This window comes from Rhamphochromis longiceps, linkage group LG22 (genome assembly GCF_057381845.1).
Source record: "Rhamphochromis longiceps isolate RC_006_pf linkage group LG22, R_longiceps_female_GT1.1, whole genome shotgun sequence".
In the NCBI taxonomy this organism is placed as follows: Eukaryota; Metazoa; Chordata; class Actinopteri; order Cichliformes; family Cichlidae; genus Rhamphochromis; species Rhamphochromis longiceps.
Window position 1 is genome coordinate 8,063,375 of NC_140577.1, and position 24,698 is coordinate 8,088,072.

At 40.0% G+C, this 24,698-nt stretch overlaps 1 protein-coding gene across 2 annotated transcripts; it reads left to right on the forward strand.

Moving 5' to 3' along the window:
- The first annotated feature begins 9,325 nt into the window (after positions 1–9,325).
- LOC146643327 (transmembrane protein 74) lies at positions 9,326–13,102 on the forward strand. Of its 2 annotated transcripts, none has more exons than XM_085396166.1 (2): positions 9,326–9,448; positions 9,803–13,102. In XM_085396166.1, the coding sequence occupies exon 2, from the start codon at positions 9,849–9,851 to the stop codon at positions 10,617–10,619; it is 771 nt and encodes a 256-aa protein (XP_085252292.1). In that variant the 5' UTR covers positions 9,326–9,448; positions 9,803–9,848; the 3' UTR covers positions 10,620–13,102. The 2 variants fall into 2 exon arrangements, with proteins under 2 accessions (XP_085252292.1, XP_085252291.1); XM_085396165.1 differs by lacking the exon at positions 9,326–9,448 and adding an exon at positions 9,454–9,592.
- Positions 13,103–24,698: the final 11,596 nt, after the last annotated feature.

Consider the following 24,698-nt stretch of genomic DNA (forward strand, 5'->3'; position numbering starts at 1 on the left):
CCTTTCAAAGCACCCAAGGACACTGTACAACAGATAAAAACTGGAAATATACACAATGATAAGAATAGAAGATAAAAGTTAAAACATACAGAAATTTAAGAATAGGCAATTTTAAACAAATGAGTTTTAAGGGTGGACTTAAAAAGAGAGAATGAGCTAATATTTCTGAGGTCCGGGGGTAGGGAATTCCAAAGTCGAGGGGCAGAGCAACTAAAGGCCCTCCCTCCCATTGTGATCAGACGAGCAGAGGGAACAGAGAGAGAAAGAGAAGATGAAGATCTGAGGCAGCGGGATGGGAGCTTCATCTGTAATAAGTCAGAGAGGTACGGTGGAGAGAGAGAGTGAATAGCCTTGAATGTATACAGAATTATTTTAAAATGGATGCGAAATTTGACCGGGAGCCAGTGAAGTTGCTTCAGGATTGGGGAGATGTGGTGGGTAGAAGAAGTCCTAGTAATAATACGGGCAGCAGAGTTCTGGACACGTTGGAGTTGGAGTTGGAGTTATCAGATTAAATCTGTCCTGGTTGTCATTTTCAGAGAAGAACACATAATAATAGACTGTGCTGACATTTAATTTACCTGTTTGATTGACAGTGTCTTGTAGAAATGATTGCTCCACTATCTCTAGTGCAGCAAGAGAGCAAAGGAATGATCCAGTGCTTATTGCTCCATTTAGTATGTCAGAAAAAGGTATAATATCTCTCAGTACCAAATGCATTATGCCAAAAATCCCTGGATGTCCTCCTGCATTTCATCATATTTGCAGTTTGCAAGCTAATGTGCCTTGCAGACTATTTTTGTCCTCCACACTGAGTATGTGGATTGTTGGTGTTTTCTCTTTAACACTGTAAGATGGCCATTGTTGTAATCTGACTGTATAATTAAACCTGAACTGAATAAGGTGAGTCTACATCCTTTGATAATCCCAACTTTACATATGCTAACAAGCTCACAATAACAGTGACATCATGCTCATTTTCAGCAGGTATACAAATTGTTTTCTGTCTGAGTTCAGCATGCTATCATTTGCTAACTAGCATTAAGTGCAGCTAAGCGTATCATAAACAAAGACAGACAAAGCAACAGTTTCTGGTTCATCATTTTACATCATTTGAGTGCCATGGATGTCCACAACTTCAGCTCCTGTTCTAAATCATTGCTAATGTATGTATTATATACTCAGGTGCAAGTTCCAACACTGCCAGTTTTATTTAATTTCACATGTATGTTAAATGTAACTCGTTAACCTAGAAGAGGACCATATTCAGATTAGATTAGAATATGTGGAGAGGCAGGATTAGGCACCATGGGCAGGTCGACAGACAACTGACTTTATCTTTGTTTTATAAAACACTGAAAAATAATTGACCGATGGCCATTTAATTAATAGGCTTTACCCTGTTTAGTTTTTTTTGTTATTTTTGGTGATGGCCATGCTCTGGATTGTCTCACTCCAACAACGCCCGCCTTTTTTACCTGTGTACTTCTACTTGTTATCAATTCTATTACATCAGTATATGTCTATATCTTCTCTTTTACTTTTTTACTTTGTCATTATTATTACTTTGTAGCATTAATATTACGGTTATTATTGTTCTTATTATCATTATCATTTTATTATTATTATCATTTTGTCCCGTTTTATTTGATCAATGACAGAATATAGTGAAACCTACTCATATGCACTACAAACATTATTATGTCCCTACTCTCCCAGTGATTGCTCATCTTGTGGTTCTTGTAAGTCTGTGTCATTATCCTGAATATGTTTCTATCCTGTATTGTTTAAAGAAAGTAAATAAATACAAATAATAAACCCACGTGTATATTATGTTATGTATAACAAAATACAAGTGCCCTAAATGTACATAGGAAACATACATTAAATTCCTCGTTCATTGCACCATAAACCTGACTTTGTTTTTGAGAATTCAGGTACATGAAGTGTTAGTTTCCCAGAAACATATTTATGCAGTTAGCATAAAGATAAAGCACTTTGATAATGATTAAAGCATCTGCTGACATATTTTATGTATTTGGACTCATTTCAGATTCTTCTGTTGTGTTATCCTGGAATCAGGCCTGAATATTTTCTGTCTGGAAATAAACAGATGGCCCAAAGCTGATGTTGTGTGCAGTTTAAAAGGTGTTTTTGCTAACATAAAACTCACTTGTAAATACTAAAAGTGTATTCTCCCAGCAATTTTGCACATTTTTCATGTTTTTGTGTGTTCTTTAGTCATGATCGTTAATCTGTACCTGCAGTTTATTTTCACACTGTTCTGGGTTTGCGTGAAATCTACAATAAGGGGGAAAAAGTCAGTCTCGGAAATATGACGCAGCAACTGTTTAGACAATCTGCTGCAAAACAACAACAGAAAACGGTCCTCCCGAGACAGATTTTGGAGAAGCGGGTTCAGCTGAAAGTTCATCTACATCAGCCTCAAAAACCAGACGTTCAGTCAGGATCACGTCCAATAACTCATGTGTGAACTCACATGTTTGTTTGTGGGTGCGGAAACACAGATGGAATAGAAAAGGGCTCAAACTCCCAGCTTATGCACTGCTGCTGGCAGTTCTGCTGCACTCCTGATCTCGGGGCAAATGTGCTTTGATATCTGTGGGATTTTTTTTCTTTTTATCATTTCCCTATATGAACTTCAATGAAAACATCCTTTAAGTAGTGCTGAGTGAGAGCAAAGAGAGCTCAGCTTTAAATTGCAGCTTTGCTCAGCTCTTACTGTATGCACCCTGCCTCTGAGTGGTGACCACAGCACACAAACCAGTCTGGAGACATACAGTGTGAGTCTCTGTGCATCCACCGTCACTGCTCTGTCCAGTCAGCCCTCCTCCCAGCCCTGCTGCAAGGCCATCTGACTTCTTTTGTGTCCTAGCCTAACCTTGGACCAGCGTCTTTGCCTCTGCTGCTGCTGGCTTCCTATCAGCTATTCTTAGCTTCACTTGTGCTCTGGCTTCACAGCAGATCCGTCAGTGTAAAATGCCACACTTCACCGGATGGTGTAAATAAAATGGGCCTGCTGGTTGGGAGCATCTCTGGAGGAAATGACAAATCACTTTAGATCATAAACAACAGAGCAGCAGTGTTACTAGAAAAACATCTCATGGGGAGTAGTCTGGTGGTTTTCTGTCTGGCTGTGATGGAGCAAAATATTAGCAGGCTGTCCTCTCAATACATCTCTCAGCAGTTGGCTTTCCTTTTGCTGCAGCTCTGAACTTAAAGTCGTATTTAGACAGATGAATTTTCCCTTTTTCTGTTTACTGCCGAGGGGATGTGGTTGCAGGGGGAGATTAGGTTAGACACACTAAAACCCCAGGAGAACACATCACTACTAAAGCACCGTGCTGTCAGACACCGAGAGGCTGCAGCTGAATAACCGTTTGATGCTTTGCTCAAAGGAACTGATTGCATTGCAGGTGGAGGGGGGAGGTGGTGCTGAAGAGCTACGTCTTCATTTCCTGTTTGTCTTTTTTAAAAAGATAACTATAATATTTTTGAAAAATATTCAAAGATATGTCTTTTCACACAGCTCAATATTTAAATTTTATGACATTTTTTGGTTACGCAAAATTCATCAGCATCCTCCTGTTGCATTTTGGTATTTGAACCATGCCGTGTGGCACGTTCCACACTGGACTGATGCCAGCTGCCCCCTCAGGTAAGAAAGGTGGTTTAAGTGGCTTTGAATGCATCATGGCTGTTGGTACTACAGAGGCTTGTCTGAGGTTTTCAGAAACTGCTGATCTACTGGGATTTTCCAAAACAATTGTTTCTATGATTTACAGAGAATGGTCCAAAAAACAAAAGAAAGTTTCTTGTAAGCCACACTGTTTTGCACTGATAAGATGGCAACAGAAACTCAAATAGCCACTTGTTACAACTAAGGCAGGCAGAAGAACATCTCTGAATGCACAATATGTCAAACCTTGAAGCAGAGCAGCAGTAGACCACACTGGGTGCCGCTCCTGTCAGGTGAGAAAATGAAAGTAAGGCTGCAATTGGCAAAGGCTCGCCATAATTAGACAACTCAAGATTAAATACAAAATCTTAGTTCGTTTGATGAGCCTCAATTTCTGCTGCAACTTTTGGATCAGAATTTGACATATATGGCATGGAGGTGGAGATCCACCCCGCCTCGGATCAACAGTGCCGGCTGCTGCTGCTGGTGTAATGGAATGGGAGATATTTTCTTGGCACACTTTGGGCCTTTTAGTACCAACTGAGCATCATTTAAATGCTAAAGTCTACCTAGGTATTGTTGCTGATCATGACCACAGTGTACCCACCATGGGACAAAGCTCAAATCTTCTCAAACTGGTTCACTGAACATGACAGTCGTATGTGCAGCCGACAAATCTGCAGCAAGTGTGTGATGCTTTCATGTCAACATTGACCTGAGGAATGTTTCCAGCACCTTGTTCGATCTATGCCACCAAGTAAGGCAGTTCTGAGAGCAAAAGAGGCTCCTACCCAGTACTGTTAAAGTATATATATATATATATATATATATATATATATATGGTAAATGGTGTGTATTTGAATAGCGCTTTACTAGTCCCTAAGTGCTTTATACATTCAGTCATCCACCCATTCAAACACACATTCAAACACTGGTAATGGCAAGCTACATTGTAGCCACAGCCACCCTGGAGCACACTGACAGAGGCGAGGCTGCCGGACACTTGCGCCACCGGACCCTCTGACCACCACCAGTAGGCAATGGGTGAAGTGTCATGCCCAAGGACACAACGACCGAGACTGTACAAGCCAGGGCTCGAACCGGCAACCTTACGATTACAAGGCAAACTCCCAACTCTTCAGCCACAATCGATATACATCTATATATCGTATTTATGCGTTTACAGTAATGTCTTCAGAGGGTTTAGTGTTGTACACCACGCTTTCCAGTATGCAGAAAACTGCTAAAATATTGATGTTTACTGCTGAAAGTTCTAAAACACAGTTTTTTTTCCCAAGTTGTGTACTTTGCTCCACATACTGTAGAAAACAGAGCTGTAGGACAAAAGTGCACAAACACAAAACTAACAGACTGTGGGCAGCGTGTACAGTAAAGCAAAGAAAGAGAGAAACTTTGCATCAATCAAATATTGCCTAAAGTAACATATCTAACCTTGGTTATCGCCCACATCAGCTCAGCCAACTCTACTTAATTGCCAGAGGAAGAGACAAGAGTGCATGAAGATGGTCGTACACTTTCCATCATTGTGCTGAAACCATCTGTCCTTGGGTAAGTGGAGCCGGAGATAAAGAACTGTAAATTCTGACCCTGAAAGTGCAACAAGATCAATCTGAAGGGTCACAAGCTGTGTGAACCTGCGATAGGTGATTTCATAAAGTCATTGCTTGTTGCTGAAATACTAAAGTGATCTTTCTTACTGAGTGTCAGAGTGTTGTCTAAATGCCTCAAAAGTTTAAAATGAAAATATTTCCTTACTGTGGGCAAGTAACAATAAATAGATCAATAAACAAGTAAATAAATAAATAAAACTCTGTTTAATTACTAAATAAAAATGATACAGAAAATAATTTAGCAATAATTAATTAAATAATTCAGTTAAAGAAGATTAAATGAATGCTGTAGATGTAAATTGACAAATTAAAAATAAATATCAAATACATGGTGAATGAAAATGAAGAATACTCTCACAATACTCTCATCAAATAATGCAAAATGCTTGAGATTCACTATAAAACATAATATTCATAATAATATACTCACACTGTTTAAATAAAACTAATACTAAACACGGGAGAGTAAGACATCGAACTGTACTGTGTAAGTATAAAATAATAAGTATCCCAAACCTTACTTACGTGCTTAAATTTATAAATGAATATGTTCAGATATTTTCTACCACGGCTCAAAAGTGCAGTGCTTAATGAATTTATGAGCTCAGGTTTATGCTGCCCCAAATCAATAGCATTGGTAATTGTCAAAATCATTTTTATGTTTCTACAGTGGTTAATTCACCAGCACATGCAAGCGCTTTATTCCAAATTATGTTTTTAATGCTGAAATAGTGTTGTTATCCATTCATTTCAATTAGTTTTCAAAAAAACAAGAAAAATAATAAATGACATAATTATTTCTTGATAAAGATGCCAAATTACAGTTATTTACTTATATCTCCAAACAGAAAAAAAAGTTTTTTAGTTAAATGTTATACTTGATTACTTTTCCCCAAAAATTGGATATAAAAATGTGACATCAGTTTGTAATTTGCTTGTAAAATAAAGACATAATTTTTAGTTTTAAACAAGGTCTTGGAAGATTTTTAAATATTTGTGTTTTCTTGTTTGTGTGACACCTGGTCTAATAAATAATAAGTTAAGCACTGTAACTGACATCCTGAAGATTACACCTATGGATAACACATAGAGATCGACAACCACTGGCACTCACGTTCAAACCTACAGGCAATTTAGAGTCACCAAGTAACCGAACCCCACTAACTGCATGAATTTGGACTTTGGGAGGAAGCCGGAGAAGCCAGAGAGACGCAGACATGGGGAGAACATGTAAACGCCACACTCTAGATGGTGGATTCAAACACAGGACCCTCTTGCTGTGAGGCAACAGTGCTAACCTGCACATCTGTTGTGCCTGGCTAATGATTGTCTCCCTATTTCAGTTGTGTGAATGGCTGGAGACATTTTTCCAAGCAGCTTCACACATTGAAAACTGACTGAGAAAAGCCAAAGCGAGTAGAGAACAGAGAGCGTCCCCCGAGCTGGGCTCAGCAGCAGGATAGCTGTCTTAAAAATGTTACATGTGGACAGATGTAAACAAAAGCAGTTTGAGGTTTTCTGTGCTGAAGCCATGAGTTGTTGAGTCTTACACCACAGCTGCTGTTTCACATTTTACTGTAGGGTGCAGCATTTGCTTTTAGAGAAACTAACAAGTGCATATGTGTCTCACTTTGGTCACACCCACTGATCTAAGTCACTCCATTACTATTCTCTTATTGATTATTATTCCTCTTTTCTCTTTTTATTTGATCACTTACATATTTAGTTTTTACTGTAGTTTGGTCTCTTGAGTGTAATTTATCATTTTGGCACAGACTACATTCGATATATGTGTAAATACAAATGTTGCACTTCATTCCTAATCATTTTCTTCTGTTTTTGTCCCTTGTGAGATGACTTTTCATAATCTCCTATTAGTTTATTAATGTTGTTTTGAGTGAGGCTTTGAGGTAGCCAAATATCCTTTTATTGCAACCACGGGAGTCAGTTTAATTCTCTGCAATGAAGAGCTAATTTGGTTTAAAGCACATATCACAAAGGGATTCAATGATTAAAGGGGCTACAGTTCCACAGGAGGTTGTAGTGCAGAGGTTGAACATTTCCAGCGTGCCTGCAGACTACACGTCTACTCTGTATTCTCTGTTGCAAAACTGTGAAATATTTTTGCTTTAAACACAGTTCCTCTTTTAAATATGAATGTTAAACCCACCCTTGGGTGTTACTTTTGCTCCCTCTCCCTGTAAAAGACTGTAACTTCTGTATGTATAGTGATACAGCATACAATGAGTATCCAGAAGCATCAACATGGTGGATCCTAGCAAATGAACTTCAATAGCAGAGCAATGGAGCATTTTCTAATCAGGACCTCTGGATGCCTTCAGTATAACCTATATATGCTTCAGTGCAGAAAAGACTGTTCTGTTTATTTGGACAAGTTTCCCTAAGGGAGTATCCTTAATCCAGCTGTCATTTAAATATATTGGGAATGGCATGCTAACTTTTAAACACATGATGTGATAGGGAAGCTTATTAGCTCCTGAAAAGCTGCCAGTTTGGAGGTCATCACCCAGCATTGACTATAAGACATTTGTCACAGTTTACACTGAAAATCAAAGTCATCTCGTGTCTTCTCAAAAAAAGGAACAGTCATTCAAATTATTGGTAACTATCTGAATCTTTTTTTTTTTAATCACTCATTGATATTTTTATATGTGCCTTTGTCACAGTTATATATTGTGGGAACTCCTAATACAGATTATGATGTTATATATGTTGGATGCTGGAGCAATAAATCAGACACGTTCGAGACTTTTATGGAGGACAAGACTGTAGCTGCTGTTGAAGATGTGCAGTTGGACATTTTAACGTCAGTCGTCACTGACTCGTTTTTTTTGAGCCAGCCTCAAGTGGTCATTAGAGGTACTGCAGCTTTTGGCTCTCACCTTCACAGCTGAGTTTCCATCTCCAGCTTTCTGTCCATTTTGTTTGAATAAATTAAGACTTTATTCGTTTAAAAGTTTTAAGGGTCCTGATTTGTGAATTTTTGTGACACAGCCAGGCTCTGCCTGTTTCCAAGGTTTGTGATTAGCTTTTTTTTAACCTTCAAAAGAAAGAAAACTCAGAAGAAAAAAATTCAAGAGTTTACTCCAGACTCCTTGGCAGGGCTTTGAAGCTGCAGCTACCCTTAGATTATTAAATAGGATTTAAAAAAAAATCTGAAATAAACTGAGTTTTATATATAAAAGAGGAGGAACTTGGACCCATGACTTTATTATTTCTGAAAGCTCAACCTCAGCCCTGATTGTCCAAGACTAGTTTTGTTTAGAGGGCTTGTTCCATCAGCTGCAGGATCTCTGCCCTCCACATGAACTCCAACTACCTAAAAAGGGGCCAAACCTGGAAAACCACTTTCTCTTCAGCAGTCAATATAGCATCTATCACTCACCCAAGATTTCTGCTTTGCAAAAAGTAAAAGATCCACACAAACAAGGCAGCCTTGATAGACAGCTTACGGCATGTAACAATCTTCGTTATTCATTTTTAGTGTTTTTTTTATATGACTGTAGAAACCTTCCAGCAGAACAAGGCTTTTTGACCTCTGACCTCCAATAAAGGGTTGCAGGGCATCTCAACCACTATCGATGTATTGCATTTACTGCAGACCCCGTGGGTCGCAGTAAAGGCCAAGTATCACGGAGTTGTTGGTCACATCTCAACTGCTGGATGAATTGTAATGAAGCGTAAACATTCATGATCTCCGGCTGGTGATTCTCTCTCTTTTCCTCCAGCGCCGCCCTGTGTGTTTTGGATTAAAATGTCTCTCAGCTGTTGACCGGATTGCATTGAAATCTGCTTCTGACATTCGTGGATGAAAAATTTTAGCAACTTTGACAAGCGCCTGGAGAAAGCGTACCTTAATTTGAAGTGTTTCAGCTCTTTACTTGCCCACAGCGCACATTCAGCCGCCTCCTGCCTCTCATCTGATTAGTGGTCTGTATGTGTCGGGGAACACTGAAGTTGGCTCGGTAATAAGCATTATAAGGCGGTCTGCCGGAGCCCAGTCTGGCTGTGGGAGGGGTCTGCCAAACCTTTCCCTCTAATTGACCAGGGAGCAGAATCAGTCGGGGGAAGCGAGCGGCCACAGACGGAGAGAGAGGTACTCAGCAGACCGCATGTTGGTGCTTAATAGCGTATAATTGGAACACATTACCTGGAATTAGATTTATTAGGCGTCGCATGGTTACTAAGTGTTTTGGGAAAGCGATTTGAAAGCCAGAAAAAAGCAAAAGCTTAAGTGTTGGTAAGCAGTGTAGCTATTTTATTGCCTGTAATTTTACTGTCTGACGCTGAATTATTCTTTAGACTTCCTTCGCTACACTTTAAAATGCGTGCATGCCCACGGGTGAGAGAAGCGCAGCCTATAGATTTTCCTTGTAAATAATGAAAGTTCAGCGAGTTTAAACATCTTACTGTTTTCTTTTGCGTGTGCGTGTGTGTTTCACTTCCACAGACGGACGCATGGGCTCGATAAAACGGGAAACCCAGCCCATGCCCAAATGGCTGATCTGGAACTGTTTTACTTTGATCAGCCGGATCCCAGAGACGTCTCCCTGGTTTTAGATGAAGAAAGTATCGGTGACAGCGGTGAAAAGTCACTTCATCCCGGCGGAGGAGAGTGTTCAGCACCATGGACAGAGATCAGGGGAGCTCCGCGTCCGGAGGAGGAAACGGAAACATCTTTTACTTGCAAACACCAACATGATGAAGATGCTGATGATGTCCAGCTGATAGGTGCGAGTCCAGAAACCTGCAGATCCTCGAGTGAACTGTACGAGGAGGAGGAGGTAATGGAGGAAGCGGAGGAGGACATCCCGGAACTTTACTTGCTGTCCGACGACGACCTCTCCTCTGAGGACTCGGGGAAGTCTGTGGATTACGGCTTCATCATCGCCGTGACTTGTCTGGTAACTGGCATCTCTCTGGTCGCCATAGCTTACACGGTCCCCAGGGACGTCCGGGTGGACCCGGACACTGTGACCGCCCGGGAGATGGAGCGTCTAGAGAGGGAGAAAGCCAGAGTGGGAGCCCATCTGGACCGGTGTGTCATAGCGGGACTGTGTCTGCTCACCCTCGGGGGCGTGCTGCTGTCCACGCTGCTCATGATCTCCATGTGGAAAGGGGAGATGATGAGGAGGAAAGCCTTCGCCTATTCCAAACACGCAGCAAAGTTGTACGGATCCATCAGTTTGAGAGCTGGCTCCAGCCCCACTCGGGAATCCTGCTCACATTTGTCAGTGGCTGACGAGGATTTAGAAGTGCTCAGCTGAAATTATGGACAGGACAAGCGGAAAAGACTCAGAAAGTGCTTAGAAAATCCTGTCAGAGCTGTCCTATAATCGGCAGGTTTAATGCCATTTTCATTTCTAACAGCTAATGCTAGTATTTTGGTTAATAGATAGACTTCTTTTGAAAGGATAGGCTTGCATTTTTTCACGTCTGTTGTAATACAGTCCTCCGCATATGGGAGTTATTGGTTGCTGTTATTGTCCCTTCAGCTCATCCAATCTCAGTACAGATGATAGGGGCCACAATCCACAATCCTCTTTCTGGGTAGATGCAGAAATATATATATATATAAAAATAAGGCTAAATATAGTAGTTTGATTTGGTTGAATACAGCCCAAAAGAACAGAGCTATTGAAGAACTCACAGGGCTATTTGATAGCAGTAAGTTGCTTTAGGTACGGTGAAGCATGAAATACAGTCAGGAAGCCCAGGCTGTGCAACAGATGCACTGAATGTGCCAAAACAAAAACACTGCACAGCAGGTTTCTAAAACACTGAAAGCTGGAAAGCTATAATGGTGGCTATCATTTTCTCATTTGTGTTTTCAGTTGTGCAGGAAATACCAAAAAATAAATAAGTGGTCACATCACAAGTGAGCATTCGATTTAATGAAATGGGCCTCCTCAGTTTTCTTGAACACCTCTGTGAGCACTAATATGTTACCCCAGTCAAAACAAGCATCACTCTTTGTGTTTTTATCCATCCGCTGAAGCGAAAACACAATGAGGGAAACTTGATTTTTGTTATGGTCAGTTTAGACTGCTGAAGCCTGATGTCAGCTTCCATTACTCATGTGTGAAAAGGGATTGTGGTTTTAGTCCACCATCACTCAGATTAGGAACAGTTACAGCAAACAAAGACATGTTTTCGTGCACCCAGTATGTGTGCATGCTAGTGTTGTGTTAAGATAGACTTGAGCAAATGTCAATCTATTCTTTGGGTATGTATAGACGGTGATGTGCCATATAAACACCGAGACTTCTGAGGCTAAAACCACGATGTATTCTTTCCTGAAATAAATATTTTGTTTACATTGGAGGTACCGTAGGTGGCTTTCCTTGTGAGGATCTCTGACCTAACTTGTTGTTTACCACTGCATCCGCTGCTGCTAATGATGCTGCAACTTCAGGAAACACTTTAAATGCCAGCACATACTTGTGTGTTGAAAAGCCTGTATGCTGTAGCTGCAAACCTGAACCAGGAGTGGTGTCGTGCTCTAAAGATCTGTAGCCTTCAGTTTCCACCTTGTCAGCAACAGAACCCTGCTGAATTACAACTAACAAAGCTGTGCAGAGCAGGCTTAGAAAAATAACAATAGCATGAGTCCATGTTGGAAATTCTGTTTGACATAAATGTGGCTTGGTGAAGCGATGCTTGTATTTGCTCAGATTTGTTGAGACGCAAATAGTAATACCACAGGAGGTGTAATTAGATTTTGTGGTTGAGCACCGATGTCGGGGAAGCTCAGTGTACGCCGGATACACTTGGGGGTTTTGACTGCAGATGTTCAAACGCTGACAGAAAAAGACAGAAAGAGAATCAACAAACCCCTGGGGGAAAAGCTCTCCTGGTAATTGGAGTTACTTAATTGCTCATGGGAGGCATGTGAATCAGTGAAAAATAAAACAACCCCAGAGCATTTCAACAGCTATCTCAATCAAGCCGCTTATCAAAAGAACCAAACCATTCCAGCTGCAATATTAGAGTGAAATGTCACATTGCATTGAAAGGGGAGGAAGCGAAAAATCGCCCGCTCTCACAAAAGAAGCTGCGAACAAACAGTTTTATCCCCTGCTTGGGGTGTGCAGACATGTGTGCTGTGCAATAATTGGAAGTGCTTATGGCTGGCAGGATTACATTATCCTCCACATGACCTTCTTTCTCTCACCTCGTTAATGTAATTAAATAGGTGCAATCCGCTGACCTGTGTATGAAATATTAAGTCGATTTCTGATGCTAATCTGTCCTTATTTAATGTAGCATCCCGAGGAGTAGTTGGGTACCCGTTGGGTGACGCTTTCTTGAATTTAGAAGGGAGAGAAATGCTTTTCTTAGATGCTTTTATTTTGGGATGAAGTGTTGAGAATCTCTTACTTTCCCCAAGCTTCTCTTATCTGCAGCAGCGGACTATTTCTCACGTTTTCCGCGGATTGCCTTTTTCCATAGCTTTCATATAACAGCTGTGAGCTTGTTGCATTAAATGTGTGGGAGAGAGTGGTATTGCATAGTAAGAGAGTCAGTATTCACAGTAGTGGAAACATGAAAGTCAGACTCCTAAATCAACGCAACCTGCAAAGCACTCAGCCCTATTGGGGCTGGCGTCTGCAGAGATATTAGTCTTTCCAGCCCTTGTTCATTAGAAATTCTCCCAGTTGGTATACTTATTTTGAGATTTGTCTACGAGCATGCAGAAAATGTCTAATTTTAACATCAAATTATCTATGTATATGGGAATTAGAGACAATAAAATGTCCCACCAGTAATAAAGTTATGTTTTTTTCCAGCTTTAAGTAGCTTTGAGTTATTTTTTTTCCCCCTTTAAAGTATTTGAAAACCTGGTAATAGAAGGTCCACATTAGTCATAGTTTATTTAATTCCACTGCCTCCAAGGCCAAGAATAAAGACTCGTGCTTACCTTTAAAAAGTCTTTAATACACTGAGTAATATTTGTGACTCCAAGTGCAACAAAAACAGTCAAATTCATTGTTAATGGAAACCCACAAACTATTCATAAATCCATGAAAGGTTGTGTCATTTCCAGCATGTCTGCATTTCCGGAGAAAGACATAATTATAGTCGTTCAGCTAAATTCCACTCCTGGTCATCCACACCCACCTTCACAATTAACTGCTTCCATGAAAGAACTCATTTGTGTAATGCAATGATGACATGCAAACGTTCAACACTTGGTGAACACTTCTGTACAGCTGTGCGGGCGTGGTTTGATCAGGGTGTGACTGCCATTGGCGTTTTCTAGATAACAATCTAGTGATTTTTAAGGATTTCATGACATTGTAGAGGTGTTTATAAGGTTATGATATGTTCAGTCAAGCAAAGACAATTATTTCACAACCCAGAGTTTACCCCCAACAACTAATGGGAGTACAACCGGGAGCTGGAATAAAGTTACAGCAACATATGTTCAGAAATGATCCAGAAGACCTTTTATTTTACTTACTTTTCTCCAAGTCCTCCTCCCCATTTTTATCATATTTTACAGTCATATAAAAGTTACATTTCTTCATAACTGCTGAAACAACTTAATTATATTATTTCAACTGGTAACATGCGATTTAATAAAGTTTAGTTCAACCCAAATGACTTAAGTGACACACAGCGCACCACCACTAAAGCAGAAAGCTGAGTGAGAATCATTAAAAAATTGCATTAACTACAACTCAAATACCCTTTAAACTGTGTGCAGACGATAATGCTATCCTGCATTTCTGATCGTCTGTTGTATTAGGCGTTCACCACAGAGCATTATGCTAATTTGTTTTGTTCTTGCAGCCACTTATTGACCTCCATATGCATCCATGTGAACTTGCATAAGTTCACGTGTTTACGTAACTGTCCCAAATGAAAGCTTTGTTTCATGTTTGAGCTGTTGTGAGCAGTCCAGGCAAACTTACAGCCAAATAACATCCAAATAAATGCCAAAAACTGCAGTTCCTCTAACGGCCACTTGAAGCTGGCTCAATTCAGTCAATCAGAATAGACTCCCATATTAAAATGTCTCAATTTGGCGCTGCTTGAGTTGGTGAACCTTATGTTGAAGGGCCGCAGGGGCTTGGGTGCAAGTGTCACCTACTTTGTTCTGGTGAAGGCAAAGAATATTTTTTGATGGATGCAGACATCTTTATTTACAGTCTCTGTGGAAAATGTGCATGGCTTTGTTTTGGAAGGCTGGCAATAAGAGAGGATTTTTTTTTAATGCAGCAACCCCCAACTGACTTTGATCTATTTCGTTCTTTCTTGGGGGGGAATAGGGGAAGTGAAACTTTCTTTTAACTGTCAAAACTTTCAAGCAGACAAGTCTAACCTGAGGTGATGGGAGCTGATCGGTTTGATGTGGGTGTTGGGTCAGCCAGCTTATTTTACACGGCATTTATAGCAAATTACTCTTACGTTGGATAATGAATCATTTTAATCAACAGATAAATCTCTAAATATTTGTTAACTATGATGCGAGCTGCACTTGTGAATTCGTATTGGCGTTTTTATTTTTCCAGCTCATTTCAAGCCATCAAGAAAGGCTGAGAGAAACACAAATACAGACGTCTCTCGTGTGAAATAACCGCTCTGGTTTTAACTCAGGCTCATAAGAAATTACAGCCTGCTCATGTTGAAGGTGTGCACGAGAAGGGTTAAAGCGCCTTGTTTCTTCCACAGGCACATTACTACTGATGTAAAGGAGCTGGGACACTGCAACAGCTTTAATTGGTGTCTGTGTTTGTTTGTTTATTTATTTATTTCTCTCGCTCTCTTTTTTTTTTGCCAGGGGACTCTCCAGACACAAAATCAAACCTGCAATAAAAAAAGCAAACAAAAAAATCACACATATTCACACACACACTGGAAAGGATCCCACAAACACCACCAGTAGCTGGGCTTGTGTGTAAAACGTACACCCCTAAGGACTTCCCAGCAGATGGACGGACAAACACTCTCATGCAGTGCATGCACATTCATGCACGTACATTCATAGCCCCTGGTCCTCGTCCCCCTATTTTTCATGAATGGAGTTAGTCAGAGTAATCATTCAGGGCAGCTGGCAGCAGGAAATGGAATTGGATTGCTGAGGAGGTCACTCGGGGTCAAGAGCTTGGGCGTGGCTGTTGGACACTGGGGATCAGGAGGAAGGAAAGCCTTTGTGGCTGTGCTTTACATCAGCGTCTGGCAGTCACTTATCATCAGCTGTCACAACCACTCATCTCACTGAGTGACAGAGCACCGACTGCACTGGCAGGAAATCTCGCTGGACATCACACAGTCTCACCTACTTTGTTCTGCTGATGTGATAAATTACGAGTAAGATCATGTCTCCTGGTCTGAAATGCTTCTCTTGAACTATTGCCTTAACTTAATGACTTATTCAATAATGATTCTCTTTACTCCCATTGTTGCATAGCAACGGCAGGCAGCCTCAGTCGCAGCTCAGAGAGTGAAGAAGGGACAAAGGAGGAAATTCTTTAAAAAAAAGGAGTAAAAATAACAAGTTGGAAATAAAATCAGCGTCCACGTCATTTATATGCTTTATTCAGTCAACTCAGAGGCTTAAAAACCAAATCCTGCACAAACTGACAGCCTCCTCTTTCAAGCTGTCTTTCAGGAGGTTTTCAGAGCTGAAAGCCATCGAGGCGGATATATACCTGTAGGCTGCATCTTAACTTGAATTCTGCGGGGACGCAGGGAAGCGTCAGCTATCTGCACATATTTACTGATCAGTTTCACTTTAAAGGCTGAATCAGCTTTCTTTCAACTTGCTGCAACTCTTTTACTCGTGTTTCATCTCAACCAAAATTTTGAACCAATTAAATATTCTGAAGCATTGTGTGTGCTACTTTCTGCTGCTTCCCAGCCACAAGGGGTCACCGCAAGAGGATTTGCAAGACATTTTTGCTGGGTGCCCTTCCCCATGCAACCCCAAATGGGATTAAAATATTCTATAAAGTATTACATAACTTTAAATTCATACCAGGTTTTTCTTTAGGTTATTGCTAAAAAAAATGAGAAGAAACAACTTAAGTAAGCATAGCTGTTGCTACAACTAGCGTTTTTAGGTAGACTACACTGGCAAGTTAGGTGGCAATAAGGCAGCAACTTGCTTGCTACAAGGAAAAAAAAAAATCAGTGGTTTCCCGGTGATTGCACTGAATTTTTTTGCATTCTGTCAGGAAATTGGACAACATGCGCAGTGAGAACATGCAAACTATGCACAGAATGACTCAACAGGTTTAAACTAAGAAACATACTATTTTTCTTTCAAACAGTGCACAGCTGTGCCACCAAAAATAGATATGGTTCACTAAATATATAATTAAAGTTGTACTTTAAAAGACATGGGGATTGATAAATACCTTTCCGTGTAAAATAATTCATTTGTTATGTGAAAAAGAAAAGTTTCTTGCACTTCCTGACTTGCAAAAAGCACATTTTATGAAGTTAGGTCAGAGGTGATGGAGAGAAATAAATGCCTAAAAGAGCTTAAATCATTTAATGAAAATGCAGTAACATTATTAGATATGAATGAAAATACATCAGTTGCATCACTAATGAGTGCTCATATTTATGTTTGGTTATTTTTTTAAAAGATAACTATTGCATTTTAAGTAGTCTGACAGCTATGAAAGACATCTACTGATCTCACTCCAAACTTACACTTATAAACTGCCTGCATCTTCCTTTCCTTTGTTTGTGGTGATTAAGTGAACCACCTGCTGTAGGTTGAGAAGCACCCACATACTCGTGTCCCTTTTTTTTCTTTTGCTTATCGTTGTCCTGGAAGAAATGCAGAAGGGACACCATAACCATAGAAACGAGGTCAGCCTGTTGCTACGGAGAAATGCCTGTGTGCCACGATGGCTCAGTGTAAGAGAGCTAAAGATGCTCTTCTCTTGATTTTCCACTTCTAATGGCAGCTGTGGCATGTGTGAAAACTGGCACATTTCCTCTATTATGCCTGCTATAAAGACACTTTTTGAACTGCAAACTTCATTTGAGGAGACGTGTCAGGTGCTGTCATCATACGTCTCCTGTTGAACATCCACCTCTGCACGAATGCAAGAAAAAGACCAAAAATACTTCCTCTGTCTGCAAACCTGAACAGATCAAACATAGAGCTGGGGTTACAGCTGGTTCTTATTGAAGTAGGGTACCTTACTTAAAGATATCTGATCACACATATAACACACCTTTGATCAAGACTAATCAAGCTCAGTTTTTTTCTGTGCTCACTGGGAGCTAAGTTAAGTTGCTCAGTTGTGTCGGTCTCATCTGAACCAAATTTCTAGGCTGTGCAAAAGAATTACTGCCGGTCCTTGTGTTACGTTTTTTACATATGGGTATAAATACATCTCATCTTATCTCATGAGGCCAACAGCAGGGCTTTTAAAATGGAACTTAACTGTGGAAGTATTTATTAAAGAATTAGACAAAAACAAATTAGACAGAAATAGCAGCCATCAGTTTTGGTCAAGTTATTTGAAAATAATAATTAGTTACTAATTACTGATTACCTCTCCAAAAAGTAATCTCATTACTTTACTGATTACTTATTTTCAAAAGGAATTAGTTACTTAGTCAGTTTTTAAAAACATGATAAACAACCTGAATAGGTAATAAAGCAATAGACCTTTCACCCAATTCTATTTTTTCTGCATAATCCATCATATCAAATAGAATCAAATGACAAAGTCTCTTTTTAAAAATTGTTTTATTAGTTTTAATATTTCAATTTTCTGCACAATCAATCAAGCAAAAATTAAACTACATGCAACATTCTCTGACTGGAAGAAATTTGTTTAACATTTAAACCTATTTTCTGCTCATTCCGGCATATCAAATAATTTTTGTGTGTGTTTACACTCACTCTTTCAAATAGATGCAAGTAAAACAGAGCAAAAAATAAATAAAATCAAAGGTATAGCAGCACTGAGTCCTGTCGCTCTTAAATCTATTTTCACCTGTTTAGCAGGAGTGCAGCAGTCAGAGGTTTGCCCGGTGCCGGAGCGGTCATGTCAGTGGGGATCCTTTGTGAATTTCACATTCCGTTGGCAGCATGCTAAGTGCTTGCTCAGATTTGAACTTTAATTTTTCGCTGTGGAAAGACGTTTTCTTCCCACACAGAGTGAACAGTGGACTCTAATGTTTTTGTCACTTTTCACAGAATCAAACTCAAAGTAAGGTCAGTACTTCCGAGCTTTAAACGCTTCGTGGTCGTACTCTCTCCCGCACTCCATATAACTGTTGATCTGCACGCATCTTTTACCACGGACGTCGTACGCTTGGACGTCATTGTCATGAGACATTCTCACAAATAAAATCACGGTTTAGTAATGCAGTAATGCAGCGAGCTTACGCGAAAGTAACAGTGATCTCATTACTTTTTTTGCACTAGTAATTCCTTACTTTACTTGTTACTTGATAAAAGTAATCGGATTACCGTAACACATTACTTGTAACTTGTAACACGTTACTGTTCATCTCTGACAGTCACACACAAATACATGTGTGTAGAGAGATGAAATCGTTATGTTCAAATAATACAAACAATTATATTTATAATAATTGTAAATTGCATTTATCATTGTGGGGTTTTATCTGTGAATGGATTTAGAGTTTGTGTATAGCAGACAAAATCTTATCCCATGGTTAACTTCTTTTTTCATTAGATATAACACTGTAACATCAGACCTCACACTGAACCTCATGTCTGTTAGCTGTTTTAATTTAGTATTCTGGCAGATCTGAAAGCAGTCAGAGTATGAAAGGTGCTGTTGTAGTATTTCTATTAGGGATACGCTACACATTATACTCTGCATTATAGAAATATACACACCTGTATTGCTGTATGTCTCTTGCAACGCCCAACCTTTTTCCTGGTCAAGGCTGGGAGATAGATTAGCTTTAAAAGTAGTAAAAAAAAAAATAAAGTAGCAACCTGTTTTCTTTTCTTCCTTTATTCTCACTGGTTCGTAGGTGTGGTCATAATATATGTATAAGCACTTAAAAAGAATTGATCTACAGACACTACATCCTATCTCTGTAGCGTTTTCACAGACTTGAGAAACGACATATTTATAATGTAAGAAGTTTGTTATCTTAGTTTTACATTTAAAAGTGATTTAAAACATCATACATCATAGAGATAAAAGGCACAGCCACCCTTGCATTACATACACAGTACAGTGCTACAGCATTCATGAAACCCGTGACAAATTTCCTAGGTGATGGCTTTTTATAGTCTTAAAATTACATCTATTAGCCAGAGTGTGCGTTTTTTCTTAAAGGCGCCACATAAAAAAAACCCTCAAAAATGTCTATAGATCCTCAGGGGTGCGGCTGATGGACTATTCATGACTGTGAAATAAATGTGCTATAAAAAAGTATAAAATGGTTGATTGCAGTAGTAAAATAAGTTATCAAAATGACTGAAAGCTTCAGTTGTGAATGTTTGTGCAGCGACAAGTATAATTCACATGTTTCTGAGGTCTGCCGGCACAGTTTATGCTGGATGTTTTGGTCTTAAAAAAATCGGATCTATCAAATCCATATGAATCAACACGGGAGCATTTGGAAGCATCTCTGTCTAAGAAATAAATTATGTAAACTCTCTGTCTGCAATTCACTGAACAGATATTTCAACACTTTGGGTGGTGATGGAGTGAAAGGAGGAGGGTAAATTAAACTCACAGCAGGACAGTTTTGCTTACCTTGTCTTTGATTTATGTTGCAATTTATCCCACTTGCCAGGTTTTCAAATCCGAACACACAGAGCCTACCTGAGCAAGAACATAAAGGATTTCTACAGAATACTAATTCCTTTTAAGTTGCTATTTAGGGTGAATCTAAATCTTTAAGTGCATCTGACGTCCTTATCCCAGATGTTTACTGACTCAGTGGAGGTTTGCTGAGAAAGAACCACAGACAAAAGCCTTAGAGGGCTTTATTTGGAGAAATCAATTGAGTGCAATCTTACAGTATCAAACACTGCAAGAGTGGGTTTTTTGTAACATTGATTATGTCTATTCTTTTTGTGCTGCTCTATCCAAATCAATATTTTATATTTGCGACTGAGGAAGGCTACATTCTCGGAGCTGTGGCTTTTCTTGTCATCCACCACAACTATGTAGAATATCCGGGAAGTGTGAAAGAAAACTATTTCATTGGAGTTCTTTTATTTACTTTTAAGTGTCAGGAAGCTACATAGCTAAAATAAATAATCCACTGGAATGTTTTTGTTATTTGACAGTTTAAGTTCGTGCCTGGTAGAGATTATTTTGTTGCAGAAATATATTGTAACAAGATGCGCACCGAAATTTGAAATGTCACTTCACCCACGTGTTGTTGGTATTGTTTTGGTTTTATTTGTCCAGAATTTAATATCCATCTCTGAGTTTTTACCTCCTCCAAACACCAGTGGGAGTGAAAAGAAACTGTAATCATGATGCTGAAAGGCAATATTGAAATGCAACTTCATGTTTTTGTTTTTGGACATAATAATAATCTTTGATGGTAAATGGCCTGTATTTATATAGCGCTTTACTAGTCCCTAAGGACCCCAAAGCGCTTTACATATCCAGTCATCCACCCATTCACGCACACATTCATACACTGGTGATGGCAAGCTACATGTAGCCACAGCCACCCTGGGGCGCACTGACAGAGGTGAGGCTGCCGGACACTGGCGCCACCGGGCCCTCTGACCATCACCAGTAGGCAACGGGTGAAGTGTCTTGCCCAAGGACACAACGACCGAGACTGTCCAAGCCGGGGCTCGAACCGGCAACCTTCCAATTACAAGGCGAACTCCCAACTCTTGAGCCACAATCGCCCCTAGTCTTTTAAAGTCTTTGATTTCATTGTTATCTAGTTTCTAGTCTCTTGATTTCTGTCTCGGTGCTTCCCCTGTGTTCCTTGTTGTGTGCGAGAGATGACCATGTTAGGGAAATCCTCTCTGTGACAGCATGCAGATTCATGACTAGAAAAACTGTCTCAGGGATTACTTTCACATACCCCTGTAACAATATATGCATAAGAGAAAGTAAGGAAAAGTATTATGGATCCACTTTTAGGAAGACCTTGGCATTTCATAAACGACGCTTATTTGCTTTCTCAAGGAGAGAAGGTGCATGCCCCCTTCTATGGTAAGCTAAAGCTAGAGCGAGCAGTTGGTCATCTTAGTTTAATGCAGCCTAATGTGGGTTTTATGGTCCTGCACTGCACTCGCTGGCCACACACAGAGTGGGATAATGGGGAATCCATCCTCCGCAGAGGCTACTGAGACACACTTGTGTGGAGTCTTCCAAAAGAATGCTGATTGTTTGAACACTTGGCTTGAATATGAAAGGGAGTAACAGCTGAGTACACTTAATAAAGGAAGGATAAAAAATCAGAAAGCTTACATATGAAACAGACAATAGCAGCAGTGGAGACTATTCATTGTTTTTCATCACTTCACTACAAATAATCTTTGTCTGACTGTAATCTCCATGACACGGGCTAAGCTAAAGGACAACAGCAGCACAAACGCTCCACCTTTTGTTCACACTCCCTCTAAGCGACAAAACTCAACTTATTTAGGTGTAAGTCTACAAAGTTCTGCATGGCACCTACTGGTATAGTATTATGTGCTACAAATGCTACAACTCAAGAAAAACGCGATATTTCATTTAATTAAACACAGCAGTAAAGACGTCCAGTACAAGTGAAGTTATATTTAAATAACTGTAAATCTATGCTGCTAAATTACTGCAATAAAAATAACTCACTGGTTATAACACAAAAGAACAGGGTAAGAAATGAGGAGACAGTCAAAGTTTGCAGTGTGAGACAATATAATAGATTTTGCAGTCACAATTAGCAATCGCACTCCTGCACAGCAGCCAGGTGCTGCCACAAACCAGACTGCCCAAATTGACCCTGCCAATAAGCCCCGAGGGAAAACCGTTAATGTGTTAATGTTTCAGTATCTACAGCACCACAGGACAGAAACATTATAATTATAAAAAGCTAAAACCCGAGTGGAAAACAATCACTGGTTGACTGGAATTCAAAGAAAAAAGAAGACATAAAGTAAATACACTATAACGACAAAGAAATGTCACATCTGAAATTGAAGTCTACATAGCATGAGCAGCTGCAGGGCTGTAGGTCTATACCTTGAATACTCAGACGTGAGTCTCCATAATAGAAAAAATCAACAATGAATTAAAGAGCATTTCATTTACACTTCAGCTTTCATTAATATTCCTCAGGGGAAAACAACCAGCCACCAACTCTCATTTACAGCAACTCATTTATCCTGGAAAAAGTATACTTTTTATGAATGCCAGCACGTACTGTTAATTGTGCCAGAGAACATGTTAGGCTTGGTTGAAAAGACAAACTATGGTTTGCATTAGCTGAACACACATAAATCTAGGTGGCTGTGAGCAGACTGTAAGTTTGGGCATGATGAAGATACCTACTAGACCTCAAGGATGGCTTTTATGGTTTTAACACACCTTACTGTGGAACATCAGTGATTTGATCAGTGTTTCAGGATTTTCAACATCATGAACCCTCACCTGGGTGATCAGTCCTCAGGTTGTGTCTTGGGAACTTGTGCTGTCCAACAGGTTGTTCCTTTTGCTCCACAGCAATTTTAGCACTTTCAGTGCTTTTCAGCAGCAGCAGCATGTTCCTGATGGCTCTCTTGAGCAGCTCGGTGGCCCCATGGAGTGAATGTCTAGCTAAACCTTGGCACTTGGCCAAGCAGTGGGCCCTCAGTACCCTGTTTTGGCAAATTTCTATGAGCTCCTTGTACTTGGCTCTCTTCCTCTTGAATGCCTCTTCCAGCTGGTCTTCTCGAGGCACAGTCAGTCCAGCAGGACCACTTGCCTCAACGATTCTGACACTGGAACCATGTCAGGTCTGAGTGTAGTCACGGCTATGGTGTCTGGGAATTTGAGCCATCACTGCAGGTTGACCTTCAGCTGCCAGTGAGCTGTTGCTGCTTCTCTCCAGCTTTGACAAAAGAAATAAAGCACTTTGCTGTTTGTTTTGCCGTCTGATGGCCTCTGCGATAATCCCCAGCACCTGGTTGTGATGCCACCAATATGTCTCCCAGGGCCTTTGGGCGACAGCTGAAGATGTGTTCCAAGGATGTTATTCCCTGAATATTCCCTGGCACAGGGGACATATTGGGGCTTCACCCCATGAGAAAGAGTGTGGTTGGGCTTAGGAGGACATTAAGCTAATACTACCATTCTTACTTCAATTGTTTCCAGTACTGGAAAATCACCCAGAGCACAAATTCACATGCACTACATCTCATTGAAGAGAAACCTCAGTACAACTGCTTATTTGACTGGCTTCATATTTGTTAGGTGTATTTCTGGGAACCCAAGTAAGTGCAGTGTTGAATTCGATGTTGGATGAGTGATTCTCATATTTCGGATAAAAATATTTCCCCTATAGTGACTACAGCCCAGAAAAAGTATCTGACACCTTCCTTATTTGTTAGTGTTTTTTCATATTTGTCACATGTATATGTTTCATCAAACAAATGTTAATACTAGACAAAGATAACCCGAGCATCTCGTATCTCTTAAGTGACCCCTAAAACTAATAACTGGTTGTGCCACTGTTGGCAGCAAGAACCACAAACAAGTAATTATGATAAGTCTTTCACATTACGGTGGACGAATTTTGGCCCACTCGTCTTCACTTTTGGAGGGTTTTCGAGCATAAACGGCACAAACGTTTAAGGTCATGCAGAGCATCTCAGTTCAGGCCACTCCAAAATCTTTATTTTGTTTTCTTGGGGGGTTTCAGCCCTTTAGAGATGGACTTACAGGCATGTTTCAGATCACATTCTTACTGCATAATCCAAGTGACACAAATAAATAGATAAATAAATAAATAATAATGGTGTTTTGCCACGAGCATCCTGTTTTTTCCCAGCTGCAGACCTCAGTGTGAACAGTTTTCGTACAGGTAAAACTTTCATGCTGAAAGAAGCGGTTGAGTTTTTCAAACATGATTTTTCAGGGCTGTGATTAATGCAAATGAAATTCCTTTCAACCTCCTTGTAAAACTGAAACGGAATCTGCAGAAGTTGGAGAAAAATATGCATACTCTCTCTTCCTCTCTCTCGTTTTTTGGTTGCTATTCAGGTGAACCTAACGAGCAGTACTCCCAAAATATTCCTTCACAGTCTGGCAGATGTTGGCTGAACAGTGCAGATCTGTGGAGTTCAAGATGTGCCAGCTGACTCACGAGCATGTGAGTGACTCGTCGTGACAACATATCCATCACCGTGCCGGAGCCAAAATAACGCATGTGAAATGTAAATG

Coding starts and splice junctions, on each gene's coding strand:
- LOC146643327 (XM_085396166.1), top strand. CDS start 9,849: ATGGCTGATCTGGAACTGTTTTACTTTGATCAGCCGGATCCCAGAGAC.